Source organism: Archocentrus centrarchus, chromosome 12 (genome assembly GCF_007364275.1).
Source record: "Archocentrus centrarchus isolate MPI-CPG fArcCen1 chromosome 12, fArcCen1, whole genome shotgun sequence".
NCBI classification, from domain to species: Eukaryota; Metazoa; Chordata; class Actinopteri; order Cichliformes; family Cichlidae; genus Archocentrus; species Archocentrus centrarchus.
This window is the reverse complement of record NC_044357.1, coordinates 927,190-945,244: the sequence shown is the minus strand read 5'-3', so window position 1 is coordinate 945,244 and position 18,055 is coordinate 927,190. Positions and strand designations below refer to the sequence as shown.

The 18,055-nt window shown below is 38.6% G+C and overlaps 1 protein-coding gene across 1 annotated transcript; it reads left to right on the top strand.

Annotated features, from left to right (window-relative positions):
- Positions 1-7,869: 7,869 nt before the first annotated feature.
- il1b (interleukin 1, beta) lies at positions 7,870-14,756 on the top strand. The gene is made up of 6 exons (XM_030743058.1): positions 7,870-8,000; positions 9,444-9,495; positions 11,787-11,973; positions 12,914-13,078; positions 13,623-13,756; positions 13,947-14,756. The coding sequence occupies exons 1-6, from the start codon at positions 7,966-7,968 to the stop codon at positions 14,145-14,147; spliced, it is 774 nt and encodes a 257-aa protein (XP_030598918.1). The 5' UTR covers positions 7,870-7,965; the 3' UTR covers positions 14,148-14,756.
- Positions 14,757-18,055: the final 3,299 nt, after the last annotated feature.

Here is an 18,055-nt window from a genome sequence, read left to right as displayed (position 1 = left end):
GCATCATCCTCAAAAAACAGAGATGAGATTCTGAGGCAACCAACATGGAAGTCTTCCACCTCTTGGCTGTGCGTAGAAATTCTGTCCATAAAAAATATGAACAGAATCTGTGACAAAGGGCACCCCTGACAGAGTCCAACACCAGAACATTTGTACAGGGACTGAATGGCCTGCAACAAGGGGCCATACGCCCCATACTCAGGCAGCACCCCCACATGATATCTAGAGGGATATAGTTGAATGCCTTCTCCAAGTCCACAAAACACATGTAGACTGGATGGGCAAACTGCACACTTGAACATCGAGAGGATGAAGAGCTGGTCCACTGTAGGTTCCTCTTGGATCCAAGGTTCAACTAATGGATGAACCCTCCTTTCCTGCACCCTGGCATAGACCTTTCCCGGGAGCCTGAGGAGTGTGATCTGCCAATAGTTGGATCACAGCCTCTGGTCCCCCTTCTTAAAGAATGGGACCACCACCCCAGATCTCAATGCGATGTTGTAGAGGCATGGCAATTAAGACAGCCCCACAACATCCAGAGCCTCAGGAGCTCAGGTCGAATCTTGTCCACCCCAGGTGCCCTGCCACCAAGGACTTGTTTAACCACCTCAGTGACCTCATTCCCAGTGATGGGTGGAGTTGTCCACCTCGTCCCCAGGCTCTGCTTCAGCTACAGAAGGCATGTCAGCGAGATTAAGGAGGTCCTTGAAGTATTCCTTCCACTGCCCAACTTTAAAGCCTCAGTTGAAGTCAGCAGCACTCCACCTGCATTGTACAGTGTGTGAGTAGAGCACCGGTTTCCTCTCCTGAGTTGCCTGACAGTTTGCCAGAACTGCTTCAAGGCCATCCGAACGTCTTTTTTCATGGCCACACTGAACTCCTCCCACACCTGAGTTTTTACTTTGTCCATTGCCCGAGCTGTGTTCCACTTGGCCTGCCGGTACCCGTCAGCTATCTCCAGAGTTCCACAGGCTAACCAAGCCCAATAGGACTCCTTCTTCAGCTTGATGGATCCCTTCACCTCCAGTGTCCACCATCTGGTTTGGGGATTGCTACACATGACAGGTACCAGCCACCTTACAGCCACAGCTCTGAGCATCAGCCTCAACAATGGAGGTGCGGAACATGGTCCATTTGGACTTGATGTCCTCAGCCTCCTTCGGAATGCTCCCTCCCTGATTGAATTGAAGAGGAGCTCCAAGTGATCCTAGCTAAAGGGGTGGGTTCAGATGTACAGCTAACAGTGAAGCTGTTCTGGAATTATCAGCATCGGGATGTCAATGTTGATGATGAATCCAATGACCTTCACAAGGAAATGTGTCAATATTATCATGCCAAAGGTACCTCAGGAGAGTATTACATGATTTTGCTCATTTATAGATGTTGAAGCAACAAACAATACAGCAGAAATGGGAAAGCTTAGAAACATCAACACTGCCATACATACAACCATGAAACCTCTAAGGAATGAAAAAACTGAAGGTAGAAGTCCAACAGAAACAAAACAGATGACAGCAAACACACTGGAATCAGAGAAAAAAGCATACATAAATTTATAATAAGACATATGGAACAAGTGAATAGAATAGGACTGGTCAGTATATCCATAATATACCAACACTGTGTAAAAGCACCAGCAGTCATCCCTACAATATTCTCTATATACCAATAGAGGTATTCGAAAATTACATTTGATTTTATCCATATTACTCAGCCTGGAACAGAACATCACATGAACTTGATGTCATAAACTTATGAACTTCATGCAAGCAAAAGCTTCAGGTGGCTGCTCTAACACCTGGAGCTGCTTCAAGCTTTATTTGTGAAGTACACAATCAAGTGTATTTGATGATCAGCGCCTGGCTGCATCTGCAGCCACACAACTATAAAGTGTGTAACCATATGGACCCCATTTGAGTTATCTTAGTTTCATATACACTGCACACATTTGACACTTTTGAGTTCACATCATCATACTCACATTTGACATTGCTGAAATTCGTTAGTTCTATTTGTAGCACACATTTAGTGAACTTTGTAAGTTCAACTTTGTTAAATTCTTTTATTTGCTAATAATTTATTAGGCCTGAGCCAGCCGAATAGGTTGGCAAGGAGCCTGTTGGAATCACTAGGCAAAAAGCTCAAAAATGCACAAAAATGCTCAACGTCGAATGGGACGCGGTCGCAAGTGACGCGGTCGCAAGTGACCATGGACCCCATGGGGACGTGTGTCAGGTCAAACGGTTTCCGAAAAGGTAAGGTTGAGCAAAAGCTCTAGTTTCCCGTAAATGTATGAAATTGGGTACAGCCATTCTGTACATCAGCCTGATCAAAAAAGTGAATGAGACCCATGCCCCATTTTGCACACCACAGCTGTGACCACACCCCAAATACTGCATTGGGTTTATGTGAGAGCAAAAGATTTAGTTTCCCATACATTTATAAAATTGGGTACAGACATTCTGTACACCATCGTGATCAAAAAAGTCAATCAGACCCATGCCCCACTTTGCATGCCACAGCTGTGACCACAACCCAAATACTGCCATGGGTTTATATGGAGAGCAAAAGATTTAGTTTCCCATACATGTATGAAATTGAGTACAGACATTCTGTACATCATCACGATCAAAAAAGTCCATCAGACCCATGCTCCATTTTGCACACCACAGCCGTGACCACACTCCAAGATTTGCATCTTTTACCAGTAGGAATTACATTTGGCAGCAGCAGTGGCTCAGACGGCTTGCAGGGGACTCGCAGGTGGTTCGCAGGGCAGGTGGCTCACAGGTAATGAGGGCCAAATCTTTGGCCCCAGATAAACACATTAACACTAAACTCACAGTAAACTCAAGAAATTCAGGCAAAACATTAGTTGAGTATCAGCCTGCTCTGACCTTAAATTCACCTTAAGGTTTTGAGGTCTCAAGGGATGTTTCATATCCTTACAGTGTCACCTAAAAGGAAGGTTTCAGATCGCCTGATAACATTGTGTGGCTTCATTTACATCTCTAATCTCTGAATCAAGAAAGAACTGAAATAAACTCAAGATAATTCAGGAAGAAAATCTAAAGAGGAAGTCCACCCTGAAGCCTGTAGATTCAGTACACAGATTCACAATACAATATTTGAAGAGCAGAACTTCAGCAGGGTCTTAAAATTATAACTTAGTAACTTATTAATGCAAGCTAATGTACACAAATGTACTTCAAACTCGATCTTGTGCAGTTAACAGCGTACCTCTGTATTTCACATGCACCACTATAACCACTTCCTGCCATAGAGCAGCTAAGCATAATAAATATGTCAGTACACTCAATGCAAGCTAAACAGTTCATTCAACTTTTTATATAAGGATAAATTCAAAGTTGCAAAATTAGCAACACATTATTTTGTGACATATGCTGTATACATTTGTATAGATTCTGAATATATATTCTGACTATTCGCCCTCTTTCTTGTGACTTCATGGTTTGGAAATTACACTGGCAATTCCCCTCGTGTTTGAATAGGTCAAAAGTAGATGTGGGGGTATAGTTGCCACAGCCAAATTTTCCCAGAAGAGGTTTGCATTTTATTTTTTAAATACCTGCTGTATTAAAAAAATAAATGCCATGAAGGTTATGTTGTTGCAGTAATTTTTGGAAGATTTTATGAAGAGCTTCTAAAGATAATCACATTCTGCATTCGTCTATGAATTAATATGAATTATGTCATGAATAATCTACAAATATCCATCCATCCATCCATCCATCCATCCATCCATTCTTTTCCGCTTATCTGTTCAGGGTCATGGGGGTGGGTGGTGGGGTTCTGGAGCCTATCCCAGTCAGCTGGGTGGGATCTATAATATGAATGTAAAAACAAAAACACAGACACTTTTATTAAGAGTGAAACTACAAGATTGGACTGAAAAAATAATTCAAACCAAAAATTTGACTCAATCAAAACCACTGTGTTAAAGCAAACCGCAGACCTCTGATCTTGAATGCTAACTCACACTGTCACAGTGTCATTATGTGATTATTGTGACCTTTTGAAAATTTATAGTTTATAGAACCTCAAATCTCAGTTCTTTGAACTTTGTCATATTCTAATTATATGGGATTTTCAGGTCAGAGTCATACTGTACATAAAAGATGGCCAAAGCCACCAAGACATCACTCACTGATTTGGTACACTCCACACTTTGAAGCCACATTGTTTGTGTTTTGTCCACCACAACATTGTGTTTTTGGAGCCAGAGGTGACCAGAGTTAGAATTCGTTGCTAAGCTATGAGCTAAAGCAAACTTCATTAGTAAGTTGCTTCCAGAAACTCCCCATTAGAACATGCAGATACAGTGAATTCTAACCACCTGGACATTTGCAAACAGAACCATTCTCCTCTTCCTTTGTTAGAGAAATGTTGAATGCAATTCATAATCCTGCACCATTTTTCTAGACAGCAGTCAGGCGGCACAGCCAACTTCCCTCTAGCATTACTCCTCCAACACTATAACTTATTGGTATAAAATATCTATTAGCTGAGTTAATTAATAAATGCTTGCATGTTTTTTTCTGGGGAGGGGCTAAAGTTTTATGAGCCCAGGTTGATGCTCTTGAGGGGGAGTCAGGGTAGTGATGGAGAGATGAAGCTTCATGAAGCATTGAATCTTTCCATCCAATTGGTGAACTCATGGGCTGAAGCTTCATGGTGCTTCATTTAGTCTACTGCACCATCAAATGGAGAGTAAATGTAAAACAGGGAGAGTGATAATAATCACATCGTGGCTTTGGTGTGTGAAGCTTTGAACAGAATAAATTAATGAATTATATTTGTGATGCCAAAATATAAATTCTGAACTTATTAATATGGTGTCTGTCTTTATGATACAATGATGGGGCCAAAAGAGAAAGTGGAAACAAAGTGGGGAGAGGTCTGTGATCCTGTTATTTAATTATTACAATGTACGTATCTTGTTATGAAAGATTGTTGCTCTTTCTGGCTGGTTCATTCGCCAAAAAAATTAAACTAGAATAAACTGCAAACAAACGACATGACATGAAGCCTTGACACAGAAAGACACATCACTAAATCAGGGTGGCATTGCTGGCCTAGAGTGTTGGCTGGGGCCCCAGTAGCCACGGGCCTAGTCTTTGGGGTTTTTTGGTTTAGTTGATTTTTGAGTTATTTTGGTTCTTTTGAACAATTTTAAGTTTGTTTTTGCATCTTTTGTTGGTCATATCACCAGCCTGACCTGCCTTGGAATCAGCACCTCTTGATAAATTGCACATCAGGTGGAGAATTCCTGCCTCCAAGTGTGCTTCCCCAGCTGTAGCCCTACTATACTGACTATAAAACCTTTCTCCAGAAGACATTAGGATTGTTCATGTGGGAAACTGCAAATCTACCAAATACCAAAAATGTCTGGTCAAGGTGCAACTTGCTAAGGAACATTTGATCAAATATTAGTTGGGGTGTATGTATACTTTTGACCCTGTGTGACCCCTTTTTTGACCCTTAGACAAAATCTAAAATAATTTTAGACTTGGCCATCCACTTCTTGTTTTTTAAAGTAATTTAAGATGTATTCCACCCTGAAACAAGAACAGTTCATTCATACATGATGAGTGTATGTAAACTTTTGACCACAACTGTAAGTAAAGTGGCTATGGGGATTTTGGAGTATGCCTCAAGCCACTTAAGGAACAAACCCAAGAAACTGATGCTTGGTGAAATCCTCGAAAAGCATATTATCTCTTTACTTTTATGCAGACGACTGTCAGAGCTACTTCTGGAAAAACACTAAACTGTTTTACAGATTTTTTAAAGGGTTTTCTCAAACTTTTCATTATTTCATTTTATTGGTAGCCTTCGAGGTACACTTAGGACTGGCATCTCACCAAAATAAGACAGGAAGCGCTAGACCGGCAAGAAAGATACATGACAGGACTAACAACAGGACTTGACACAGGAGGAAAACAGAGGCTAGGAGTAAATGGGAAGGGAATAACAAGGGAATAACAGACTTAACTAAACAGGCAGAGAACAAAAAACACAAAGAACAGGGCTGAGTGAAAAAATGGACATGGGGCAAAGAGAAGCAGAGAGACACAGAACACAGAATAATCTAAACAGAAGTCATGAACAGAATTACACATGGACCCAACCCCATCCACTAGAGAAATGAATATGAAGAAGCAAATCAAGAACAACAAAAACACAAAGAAATTTCAAAAAATTTTGGGTCTTATACTCAGGGACCATGACGATGGTAATCTTTTATGAACCTGAATTCAGCCTGATATTCTTTAGCAAACATTTGTTAGTAAAAGTTTTGGGGAAAAATACCAGAGTATTTGTATACCTTTGACAGTAGGGAAAACCAGAGACTTCACCGAATCATTTTGCACCAGTAGAATTCACAAACACATTAAAACAAGTCTTAACAAGTTTGTACCGACCAGCAACACACACGTTTCTGTGAAACCATCATAAGAGATGACAACACAATTTCCTCTTATTGGCAGGGGGAATTCCCCAAAGAAAACCGCATAAAGCCATCTGCTTCTCATTCAACCTGAGATCATCCAGCAAAAACCGGACAAAAACTCGCTGGTGAAACCACTTTTATACGAACAGGGCCTCATTTCAAGGTCTACCAGAGAAGTCCTAAATGTACCGGCATACCAAATATATCAAACGAGATTTCAGGGGAATGTGTCTAAACATGACGCATTCCCCTGAAGTATTTAGCAACTCAAAAACTGAGCCTTGTGTTTTTTGCACCGTACATCTATTAGTTGTTTTTTCAACTTACAAAGATACTTTTAGCTGCTTGCTTATTCACCAGAGGTTTTCTACCAAAGCAATTTTTGTAGTAAAGCTTTTTTCTAAATTTTCCTATCCATCCATCCATCCATCCATCCATTTACTTCTCCTTATCCCTTATCCCAACATGGGGGTAGGGGGGTTATTATCTTCAGCTGTCATAGGGTGTGAGGTAGGTATATCTGCCCTGTGACAGATTGGTGACTTGTCCAGGGCGTACCCTGCCTCTTACCCTCCCTACACACTCACACACACACACACACACACACATGCACGCACACAACCCCTATGTACACAGTATGCTAACCGAGCTTGGCCTTCCAGCTCTTAAAAACCCAACATGGAGTTGGCCAAAATGCTGAGACAGCTGTACCCATCTTTTATATACAGTGTATGGCATAACCTGAAACCAGTCCAGCATTGCAAGAAGAATGAGAACGAGAAAGATGCTGATATCACCATACCTCTAAAATGAACATAATATATAGTTGTGGTCAGAAGTTTACATATACTATCATAGGCAATAATGTCATGGTTATTTTAGGCTTTTAATGATGTCTTTGAACTGTTCTTTTTCCAAAGTAGAATGATTGTACAGCAAGCATCTTTAGTCTAAAATCTTATGAATTAAAAAAAAAAAAAGAATTGGATTCACAAGTTTGAATTTATTTTTGATTTTCTCTAATCCACACAGGGTCAAAATCATCCACACAGACTCAAATGTATGCACCCACACCCCCACTAATATTTAGTCAAATGTTTTGGTAGACATCAAAGATCTGGGAAAAGGTGAGTTATGTATTTACGTATGTGTTTTTTCCTCCATTTTTTAATTTGTTGCATAAAATGGAAAAAGCACTTGTTTTAAAATGTATTTTTTTTCACTGTATGATGTTTAATATCCAGAAATGAGTAGCATTAAGCAGCAAGCCCATTTTTTTCCATTTCCACTCTCACAAAATTGTGGCAGTGTGGTTTCTGATGACACAGAGAGAGAGCCCACCTCTCGTTTCAAAAAGGAAGCTGCTCACACTCTGACTCTCACTAGACCGCCGCTGCGACAAGTGACACTAACTGCTTGAAGCACTATTAAAATCACTGTGTGAGAGCTTTTTAAAAAAAAATCACAGTTCAGCAGTTTCCATTGCAACTATGTGCGACTTTGATCTCTCTCAAGCTCTTGACTGGTAAGTTTAAGGAGTCTTTGTTCAGTTAGAATTTTTAAAATTGAACTAAAAGCTAATGATGCTTTTAATAAAATAACTGTCATAGTTATAAGTTGATTTTTATGTGATCATATACACCCCTAATTAAATTTTATATAGCAGTCACCTCAAGGGAGTTATGGATGTGTTAGGTAAAATTCTGAACTTTTTACATTTTTGACCTCAGAGCAGTAGCCAAGGGTGGAGTTTCCCCAAAAAAACCATCAGCAAATTCACTTTTACATCCTGAGTTATTGTCTGCGAATAGGGAACAGTTCCAGTCTGGCTCTGTGTTTCATTTCCCATTTGTGTCAGATTGCAGTCACTGTTCCCATGTTCTGGTCTAAATAAGTTGCTTAACAAAACATGATGTTTAGATTACAACAGACATGACTGAATGGAGGTATGTAGGTTTATGTTGTCGATTAGAATGAAAAATTTTATGTATATTTATACACGTCTTTAATCCATCAAATGTCTTAAATTCATCATACAAATTTATATTTAATTTGATTAGATAACAAGCCCTATCTACTAAAAATCATGTATCACACATACTACACATGCAGTTATATTTACAAAAGAAATATATTTTTTATATATATTATGGATTAGATGTGTGTTAGTTACATTTTGAAGGAATGTGCAATTTCACCAATTCCTTTGTCATCAACATATTAGTATTAGTATTATTAGTATACTACTGCACTCAAGCTCTCAGGCACAACCAGTCACAACCAGTTATACATGATGAGGTGGGACCTGTCTCACTGGTACCCCAGGAGAAAAAATTTAAGTACGGTTAACAAACCATCATCTTTTCCCAAACTTAACCTAAAACCAAGTGAGTTATGTACATGTTCATGAACATGACACATTTCCCTGAAGTATTTAGCAACTAAAAGACTGAGCCCTGTTTTTTGCACGGTACATCTATTAGTTGTTCAACTTACAACAATACTTGTAGCTGCTTGCTTATACAGAGGTTTTCTGCCAAAGCAGTTTTTGTGAAGACAGCTTCTTTTGTTAATTTTTCCATCCATCCATCCGTCCATCCGTCCGTCCATCCATCCATCCATCCATCCATCCATCCATTTTCTTCCGCTTATCCTTTTCAAGGCTGCATGGGGGTAGGGGGTTATCATAGAGTGTGAGGTAGGTATATCTGCCGTGTGACAGATTGCCGACTTGTCCAGGGTGTACCCTGCCTCTTGCCCTGTGACAGCTGAGATACAACTTCCCTCTTGGGGAAGAACAAATTTTATAGGTAAAAAACAAAAATTAACCTTACGAAGTCCCACAAGGGTGTTGAACCTTCGTCTCTTAGATGAGTCTTGCAGTTTCCTTTCTAATTATGACTGTCTTCTCCAAGTCTAATTGTACATATTTAAGATTTTTAATAGTTATGTTTTATTGGAATTTCAGCTCACCTGAATCACATGAAGAAAGATTTGAATCCTCCTGCTTTGACATGGAGGTAAGATTTTCCTTCTCATATAGTTTTCTTGTTACAAGCATATATTGTCAGTCTCATGTACATTCAGTTCAATTCAATTCACTTTCATTTATAAAGCCCCAAATCATAACAACTGTCACCTCAAGGTGCTTTATATTGTAGGGGAACAAAAGACAAGTAAGTGGTACTAAAAAAAACAGCTGGAGGAACATTTTGTGACAAAAGGTCAGTAACATGATTGGGTATAAAAAGAACATCTTAGAGAGGAAGAGTTTTTCTGAAGTGATTTCCATGTCAGAACCATGTTAGAGGTAAAGATGGGCAGAGGTTCCCCAATCAGCAAAAAAACTGTGGAACAATTTCAGAAAAATGTTCCTCAACATAAAATATGTGACATTGCTCATCTGCTATTTGTATGAGAATTGAAAAGCCTGATGGCTGTCAGTTTGAAGGATCTTCTGTATCTCTCCGTTTTACAACGAGAGAGAGTCTTCTAGTACTGATGTTTTCTTGTTCCATAAAGATGTTATAAAGTGGGTGATGGGCACAAGTTTTGATATGATAAAGCTGAATTTTTTTTTGTACACAACATAGTCCCATTCTAATAATTCAGTATCACATCCTCTTCTTGATGGTGATGTGTGCAGGATTACACCATCTCTGGTTCACAAATAAAGCCAGACCCCCACCTTTATTCTTGCCATTGGCTTTAACATTTCAGTCTGACCATATGAGGCTGAAACCAGGTAGATCTGAGGGCTTTTGATTCAACCATGCTTCAGTAAAACACTTGAGACTGCACTCATGGTACTTTCTGAGTGTTCACCAATACCTCCAGATTATCACTTTTGTTGGGTAGAGTTGACATTTCCCATGAAGACTGTTGGCAGAAAGGTCTTAAATCTTCACTTCCAAGCCTTCACCTTTGCACCAGCATGGCAACCATGAAAAACCCTCTTTATCTCAGCTGGAATAGGTTGGAATCTTCCAGAATATTTTATTAGATAGTGTACAGTGAAGGGCGACAGGAAAGCGGGGGGAGTGACGTAGGGGAAGACACAGTAAATGGTAACAGCTCAGACTCGAACCACCTGCACCGCAGACATGATTGCCTATTTACCCACTGAGCCACTCTGACACCACCAGATTTGCTCCATTTAAATGAAAAAAGCTCTTCACTTGAGTAAACTCTTCTCCCCGCAGAAGTCTCCATCAGAACTTGACAAAAATTTAAAAAATCAATAAAAACACAACAAAAATAAAGTTTTAGTAAAGATCAGATCTACTGGACTTTGCTGCTTCCAGTTGAATCACATGTTCTGAAAGTATTGCCTGTGAACAATAATTTCTGGACTGCATGCAAACATGATCCAGAAACATCACCATCTCCTCTGGATCAAAGCTTGACTGAGGCAAAATGGAAAACTGTTGTCTGATTAGACAATCCAAAATTTGAAATCTTGGGAAAACAAAGACACTGTGCCCTCCAGACTTGCTATCAATGCCCGGTTCAAAAGCCTGCATCTCTCATGGTATGGGAGTGCATTAGTGCCTATGAATCGGCAGCTTGCACATCTGGAAAAATACCTTCAGTGCTAAAAATTATATACAGGAAACTTTTATGTATTTCAGTAAGACAATGCTAAATCACATACAGGATGGCTTTGTAGTAGAAGAGTCTAGGTGCTGAAGTGATCTGCCTGCAGTACAGAGCTTTCACCAACTGAAAACAACTGAAAAGACACAGCACTAGTGAGCAACTAGAATCCTATATCCTAAAAGAATGAGTAAAATTACCGAATGTGCAGCTACTGCTCTCCTCAGTTCTCAGACATTTATGGATGCTACGCAGTGACCCCTGTTTCAACTTTCTTTGAGTCTTATTGCTGCCATCAAATTCAAAATCAAATTTCTTTCTTAATATGGGACATTTTCTCAGTTTATACATTTGATAGGTCTCTCATGTTGTATCGTGTATGAAATATAGGTTTATGATTTGCAAAATTTTATGTTCTGTTTTTATTTACATTTTGCACAGTGTCCAACATTTTTGGCACTGGGGTTGTACTTGCAAGAGTGTGTAAGCAATATATTCAATGAAGTGACATAAATACATGTTAGAAAAAAAGTGTTCATGAGCAGCAATATATCTAAGTGAGAGTTTCAGAAAAAATACTCTTTATGAAGCAGTGTTGAGGTTAATAACTTGTCCTGACCTGCATATTATTTTTGCATTGTATGGCATGGACACGAGTAAACAGTGACAGAGGGTAATGCTGATGTTGAGTTCTTTGTTGTTCTGCATTTTGCAGGATGTTAAAAGTGAGATCTTCCGATTAAATGAGGACCTGGACCTGATGGTTTCCCACAACAGGAAGACCATGCAGAGTGTGGCTCTTCTAGTGCTGGGGGTAAACAGGATGAAAAAGCCACTTAATCTGCACAGCCGGAAGCTCAGTGATTATGATGTCGTTAACATTATGGACAGTGTAGTGGAAGGTAGGTAATATTACTGTTTCACAATATTAAAAGTTCCTTTAATGCATGCAAATGTTGTTTTTCTTGCACAAGCGACATGAAGCCATGTATTAAAATCATGTTACCTATAGCCTTTTAATAGTGTAGTATTAATAACAATGACACAAAAAATATATTTAATAATAATAAAACTGCAGTCATCATCATTGTAGTGAATAAATACATGATTTCTGCTTTTAGCTGTATTTCTCTTCATTAAGGACACAGATATTATGACTGTAGACAATTGTTTTGTAGTGTATCATGTTGCAGAATCCCTGCATCCTCATACAACAGATATTGTAGGCTTTATATTATGACTGTATCATGAGTTACTCTAATCAAAATCAAAACAAGTTCATATGAAAAAGAATGTTTTGCTGCAGGCCCGTTACATAACACAGGTAGAGGCTTTGTATAAGTGAGACAATGCTGCCAACACCAGGTCACACTGGAAATGACAAAACCTGCCCTCTATAATTGTCATCCAACATACTATTATGCTCTTATACAGAGTCTCACTGAAGGTTGAAACAGTTTAATATTTGAAATGTAATTCCATCATTTAGCATGACCCTTATCAGCACTGTGTTTTTTCCCCCTCACTCCATATGTTTGCAAAAGGGCAGTAAATAAAATAAGTTAGACACCGCTGTTTATTCAATATTTTTGTAACAGTATCTGTTTTCTATACGCTGTACAGTTTTTGTTTTTTGTCGCAGAATCTCACTGATGTTGTTAATGGTGCAATTTTCCCGTGAGACCTAACAGAGCTACAGCAGCTTGTTGGCTATCAGTTCTCTCTCTCTCTCTCTCTCTCTCACCTCTGGAGAATCTCCTGGAACTGTTTCCTGAAAGCACATTTCATTCCTTGACTCTTACTTAGCTTTGTAACTGCTAACAACCCTCCTCGTCTCTGCAGAAACTGTTTGGAACCCTCTCGAAGAAGCAAAAAGGAAGCACTTCCTGCGTGCCAACAGTGAGAAGGAGTGCACGCTGTGTGACCACTGGCAGAAAGATCTCGTCCTGTCAGGAGACTTACAGCTGCAGGCCATCACTCTGAAAGGAGGAAACTACCAACACAAAGGTACACAGGACACAAAACATTCACCTAAGCCAGGGATTCTCAAATCCAGGCCTCGAGGCCCAGTGTTCTGCAGGCTTTAGATGTGTCTCTGCTTCAACACACCTAAGTCAAATGTAGAAGTCATTAGCAGGACTCTTGACTGCATACTGAGGAGGTAATTCAGCCATTTGATTCAGGTGCGTTGGATCAGGGACACATCTAAAACCTGCAGGACACCGGGCCTCGAGGCCTGGATTTGAGAAGCAGAGTATTTCCAGTTCATGCTGCTTGATAGTTCTACAGCTTTCAGTGGGTAATATCATATCTGATGACCCTTCTGAAATGTAACATCAGTTTTAATATAGTCAGTTCCAATAAGAATGACTACTTTTACTTTATTAAGACTTGCAGTTTTAATGAAGTATTATTAATGTGTTGGACTTTAGGTTGAGGATGTGAATATTTCATCCATCACTACAAAACAAACCCTAAAAATGGCCATGCCTCAGTCTGCCAGCTGTTCATCAGATCATGTTCTTCCTTTTTTTTTGTTTCGTTGCATTAGTGAATTTTAAAATGTCGAGGTACAACTCTTCCTCCGTCACTCCTGGTGATGGTCTGACTGTTGTCCTGTCTATCAACATCAACCTGCACATTTCCTGCCGCAAGAAAGATGATAATGTTGTGCTGACTCTGGAGGTAACTATTAAATCACCCAATGCAATCCTACCATTTTAGCCCATAACATTGACGTACTTTCTCATCAAATCCATTTTTTAATCTTTTAACTGAAATTTTCATTTTAATGAGAGGAATTTCCAAATTTTGTGCTTCCATGCATTAATACATTCTGAGAAACTTTTTCTTTTTTCCAATCTTTTTCTGTCAGAAATACGATGGCGACATTTCAACCGATGGTGACATGGAGCGTTTCCTCTTCTACAAGAAGACCACAGGAATATCTATGACCACGTTTGAGTCTGTCAAGTTCCGCGGTTGGTTCATCAGCACTTCAGAATATGAAAACCAGCCTGTGGAACTGTGTAAGGTGGACACTGCCAGCCGTCTCACCTGCTTCCGAGTTAACTAAAAATTGTTACAGGAGCCGTGTGTAACTGGGTTTTTTTTGTTGTTGTTGTTTGGTTTGTATTTCTCTTACACAACCACTAGATGGAGGAATTGTATACAGTATTGCCTGTGTCTGTAGCAGTAGTTCTCTGCACTTAGCGAAGTAAAAAAGCTAAAATTCAGTGTAACCCACTAAAAACACTTTTACTTTATAATAATTTTACTTACAACATGCTTTGTAAAAAAGAAAAATAAGAAAAGAAAAAAAGAACACGCCTTCTTTGAGGGAGAATTTTGTAACAGGACATTCCTTAAAACTACAGAGTGAGTACTTATTTACTTTTTTCCTCTTCTTTTTTTGAAGATCTATCATTTAATATTCAAATTGAAGTTATTTCTGTGGCTTGTCAAATAATGAGATCCTTTATATTCTGATTTTTTTTCATGTTTTTTTATTAAGCGTATTGCAAATATCGAGATAATTTCCGTCAAAGTTATAGCAGGAGTCTTTCATTGTCTGATATCTGTTGTTGTTGTGGGTTTCAAAAAATGAATATTATGTATTTATATAATCAATTCCTACTTGTTTGTGGATATTTTGTACTTTGCTATCAAACCATTTTAAACCTCTTTCTGAAGAGCCAATAAACATTGCTAAGAACTTATTGTGTCTTCTCTAACCAGTGTAAGGAGCCTTTGGGAGATGAAAACTATACATATTATTTTAAGCACGAATATAAAACAGATGCTCTTCTATTACACTGATAAGAAGATGATGTATGTTGGGGATGTTGCGAAGAAATTCATGAAGTCACTGCTAGTTAAAGTGAAAGGAATACTCGTCTCTACAGAGCTCTGGCTCTTTGTCAGCCTGGCTACAGTGCTGAAAACAAACTTGGGGTTGTTCTTATTTTCTTCAATCAGTGATGAATAGTAAGATGTCCTAGCTTTATGGAGGATTATTTTTTTGCAGCCCAACAAACTCTTTTTCCAGGCTAATTAAGTATCTTCTAAATTAGTGAGACACCATTCCCTCTCCAGCTTACGGGTTATCTACTTTAAGCTGCAGGTTTGTGAATGATACCACGGAGTCAGGCACTTCTGATTTGAGGCTTTCTCTTTCAGAGGAGCCACAGTGTCCAAAGTCACACGCAGTGAGGATGTAAAACTACAGATGAGATCATCTATCTCTGAGGGAGTCGTTTAGGTAGCTACTCTGCACTGTGTTGGCACATGACATTGAAAAGCATAATAATGGAGGAATTGTATCCTTGAACTTGGTTACAGTGCTTTCAGAAAGACTTCTACTGTAATAAAATATATTTCCCATTGTGTGTAATCCATTAAAGTAAATGTAAATGTTAATTAGAAATGATCAGACAGGAGGGGGTTTACTGTTAAGTCTTCAGTTTCTTTGCAATATGTTAGGACGAGATCCAGAGTATGATTAAAGTGGTGGGTGGACTCCTTTACATTTTGAGAGAAGCCAAATCAATCTAATAATAGATTAAATGCAGTGTTGAGACTGTGATTTTCAGCATCTACATGGATGTTAAAATCACCCACTATAATTATTTTATCTGAACTGAACACTAAATCAGATAAAAAGTCTGAGAAATCAGACAGAAACTCTGAGTAAGGACCAGGTGGATGATAGATAATAACAAATAAAACAGGTTTTTGAATTTCCCAATTAGGATGGACAAGGTCCCCTTAATTGTCAGTCAGGCTTTCAAATGAATTAAAACTCACTCTGGATCATTGATTAATTATTAAGCTGAAGTGAAAGATTGCTGCTAATCCTCCTCCTCGGCCTGTGCTTCGAGCATTCATTTGAACTAACATATTCATCCTGCTGTAACCAGGTTCCTGTATGAATAGATCAACGTGTTGGTCAATTATTAATTCATTTACTAACAGGAACTTAGAGAGACCTAATGTTTAATAATCCACTTTTAACAATTTTACTCTTTGGTGCAGTGGAAGATGCTATATTATTCTTTCTTTGTTAATTTTTATGCTTAAATTTTTTTTGCTGATTTTTAGTTTGGTTTTTTGGTGGTCTGGGAGCAGAGGAGGAGAGAAGCTGCAGAAAGAAGACTGCAACTCTGCTTCCTGGTCTCAACCCTGGATAGTCACACTTTGGAGGGTTTAATAAATTTGGCCAGATTCCTAGAAACGAGAGCTGGGATGGATTCCGGCTCTCCAACAAGACCATGTTTTCCCCAAAAATATTGCACTAAAGGAATTATAAAATGTGAATAAGCACAATAACTGTGTACAAATGTCTTTGTCTCCCAAGCCTACAAGTCAAAGTAAATAATAATAAGGCTGGTTTCTGGTCTCTGGTCTCTTTCAGTGCTGACAGATGTACTTAAGTAAAAATTTTAATAATACACTAAGGTAATACTAGATAAGGTAAAAGTCTGGCATTCAAAATCCTCCTTAAGTTTGCAAATTTTATCAGCAAAGTTTCAAAAAAGTGCTCATTATTGGTACTTTAACCATTTCCAGGTCAAATGCCATCAAACTTTCATCCCAAACAGCTGTAACTATGCAAGCATCAGTGCCATCAGAAATGAGAAAGGTACTTTATTAGTTTAAAACTGCCATTCCATTAAAAGACACAAACTATGGAACTTGATTGAAGCAGCCTTGTGACAATGAGTAGAACTGAATGTGAATTATGAGCCTTGTTATTGTAAATATTGGCTAAATCATTAATTATCTGTTCCAAATCTCTTCCACATCTTTTTAGTGAAAAAGAAGGTTTGAAAACCCACCATGTCTGTCCGGCAGATCTTCCAGCTTCAGCTTTATTTCATCCCCACTTTGACAACTGTGACTCCAAAATTAGGTGAAGCGCTCAGCATGATGAGATCAGATAGAGTGTAGTTTCATGCTTTCACTGTATTGTACATTAGTCATAAGTTCTGATGTAAACAGGGTGTCAGAGTCATTTAGTTAATGGGCCAGATACAGTCCAATCTGATTCAAATGGGCCAAACCAGTAAACTCACTGTATAATAACCTACATGAAAAAACAACTTAATCTGATCTAATTTTCTCATTTAATGAGCACCCCATTAACAACAACAAAAAAAAAATGAACAGCTTTAGATGTCTCCAGAAAATTAAAACACTTTCAACAACACACAGCATTTCTGTTTTCCCACATTTATTAAGTCTACTGTCTCAAAAATTAATTTATAATTTACAGGTTATCTATCTAGTGTTCACTCCTGTTTAGTGATACTGGATCCCACTCTGTACTCTGTGCTGTAGGAGCTGTGCTATTTCCATCTCCAGGCATTCGGAGTGGAAGCAGCAGCTATGGCTATCACACTGGATCTGCAAACAACAAATAAATGAGTTTTCTAAAACACATGAAATAACTAACTAAATCATTAAATAACTCACAATAATAAATACTTCTTCCTAGACAACATAAAAGTATTTAAAACATTGTGCCCAGTCAGTTGGTGGATGGTCCGGGATTTGGTGGTTTAACTGCTGCACACATGACACACTTGCTGTCACTGTCAGATTCTAATATCTAAAACAGAATGTTAGTTATTCAATAGTTTAGCAGAAATAAAATTAACTTAACATTTTTTTAAACCTTTATTTTACCAGGTAAAATGTTTGAGAACTAGTTCTCATTTACAAACATGACCTGGTAAAATGAACATCTTATCCACCTGAGGCCTCAAGTGTCTGGGCCATCTCTTTTTTAGCTGTCCCAGCTGTCCCTGGGAACGCATCCATTATTGCTTTGACCATCTAAAAAAAGCACAAACATTTAAGTCAAGTAAAAACTTCAGTATTATTCTGCACATTTTAACGCTGTTAATGTCACCCTAAAGAAATAACACCCAAAATTTTATAACCAGAACCATTCTTACCTCCATTTTCATTAGGATAGTATTT

Excerpts from the sequence above, each read along its gene's own strand:
- il1b (XM_030743058.1), top strand. The coding sequence starts at position 7,966 with ATGTGCGACTTTGATCTCTCTCAAGCTCTTGACTG. Across the intron at positions 9,496-11,786 it reads CCTCCTGCTTTGACATGGAG|GATGTTAAAAGTGAGATCTT; the intron begins GTAAGATTTTCC and ends TGCATTTTGCAG. Across the intron at positions 13,079-13,622 it reads AGGAAACTACCAACACAAAG|TGAATTTTAAAATGTCGAGG; the intron begins GTACACAGGACA and ends TCGTTGCATTAG.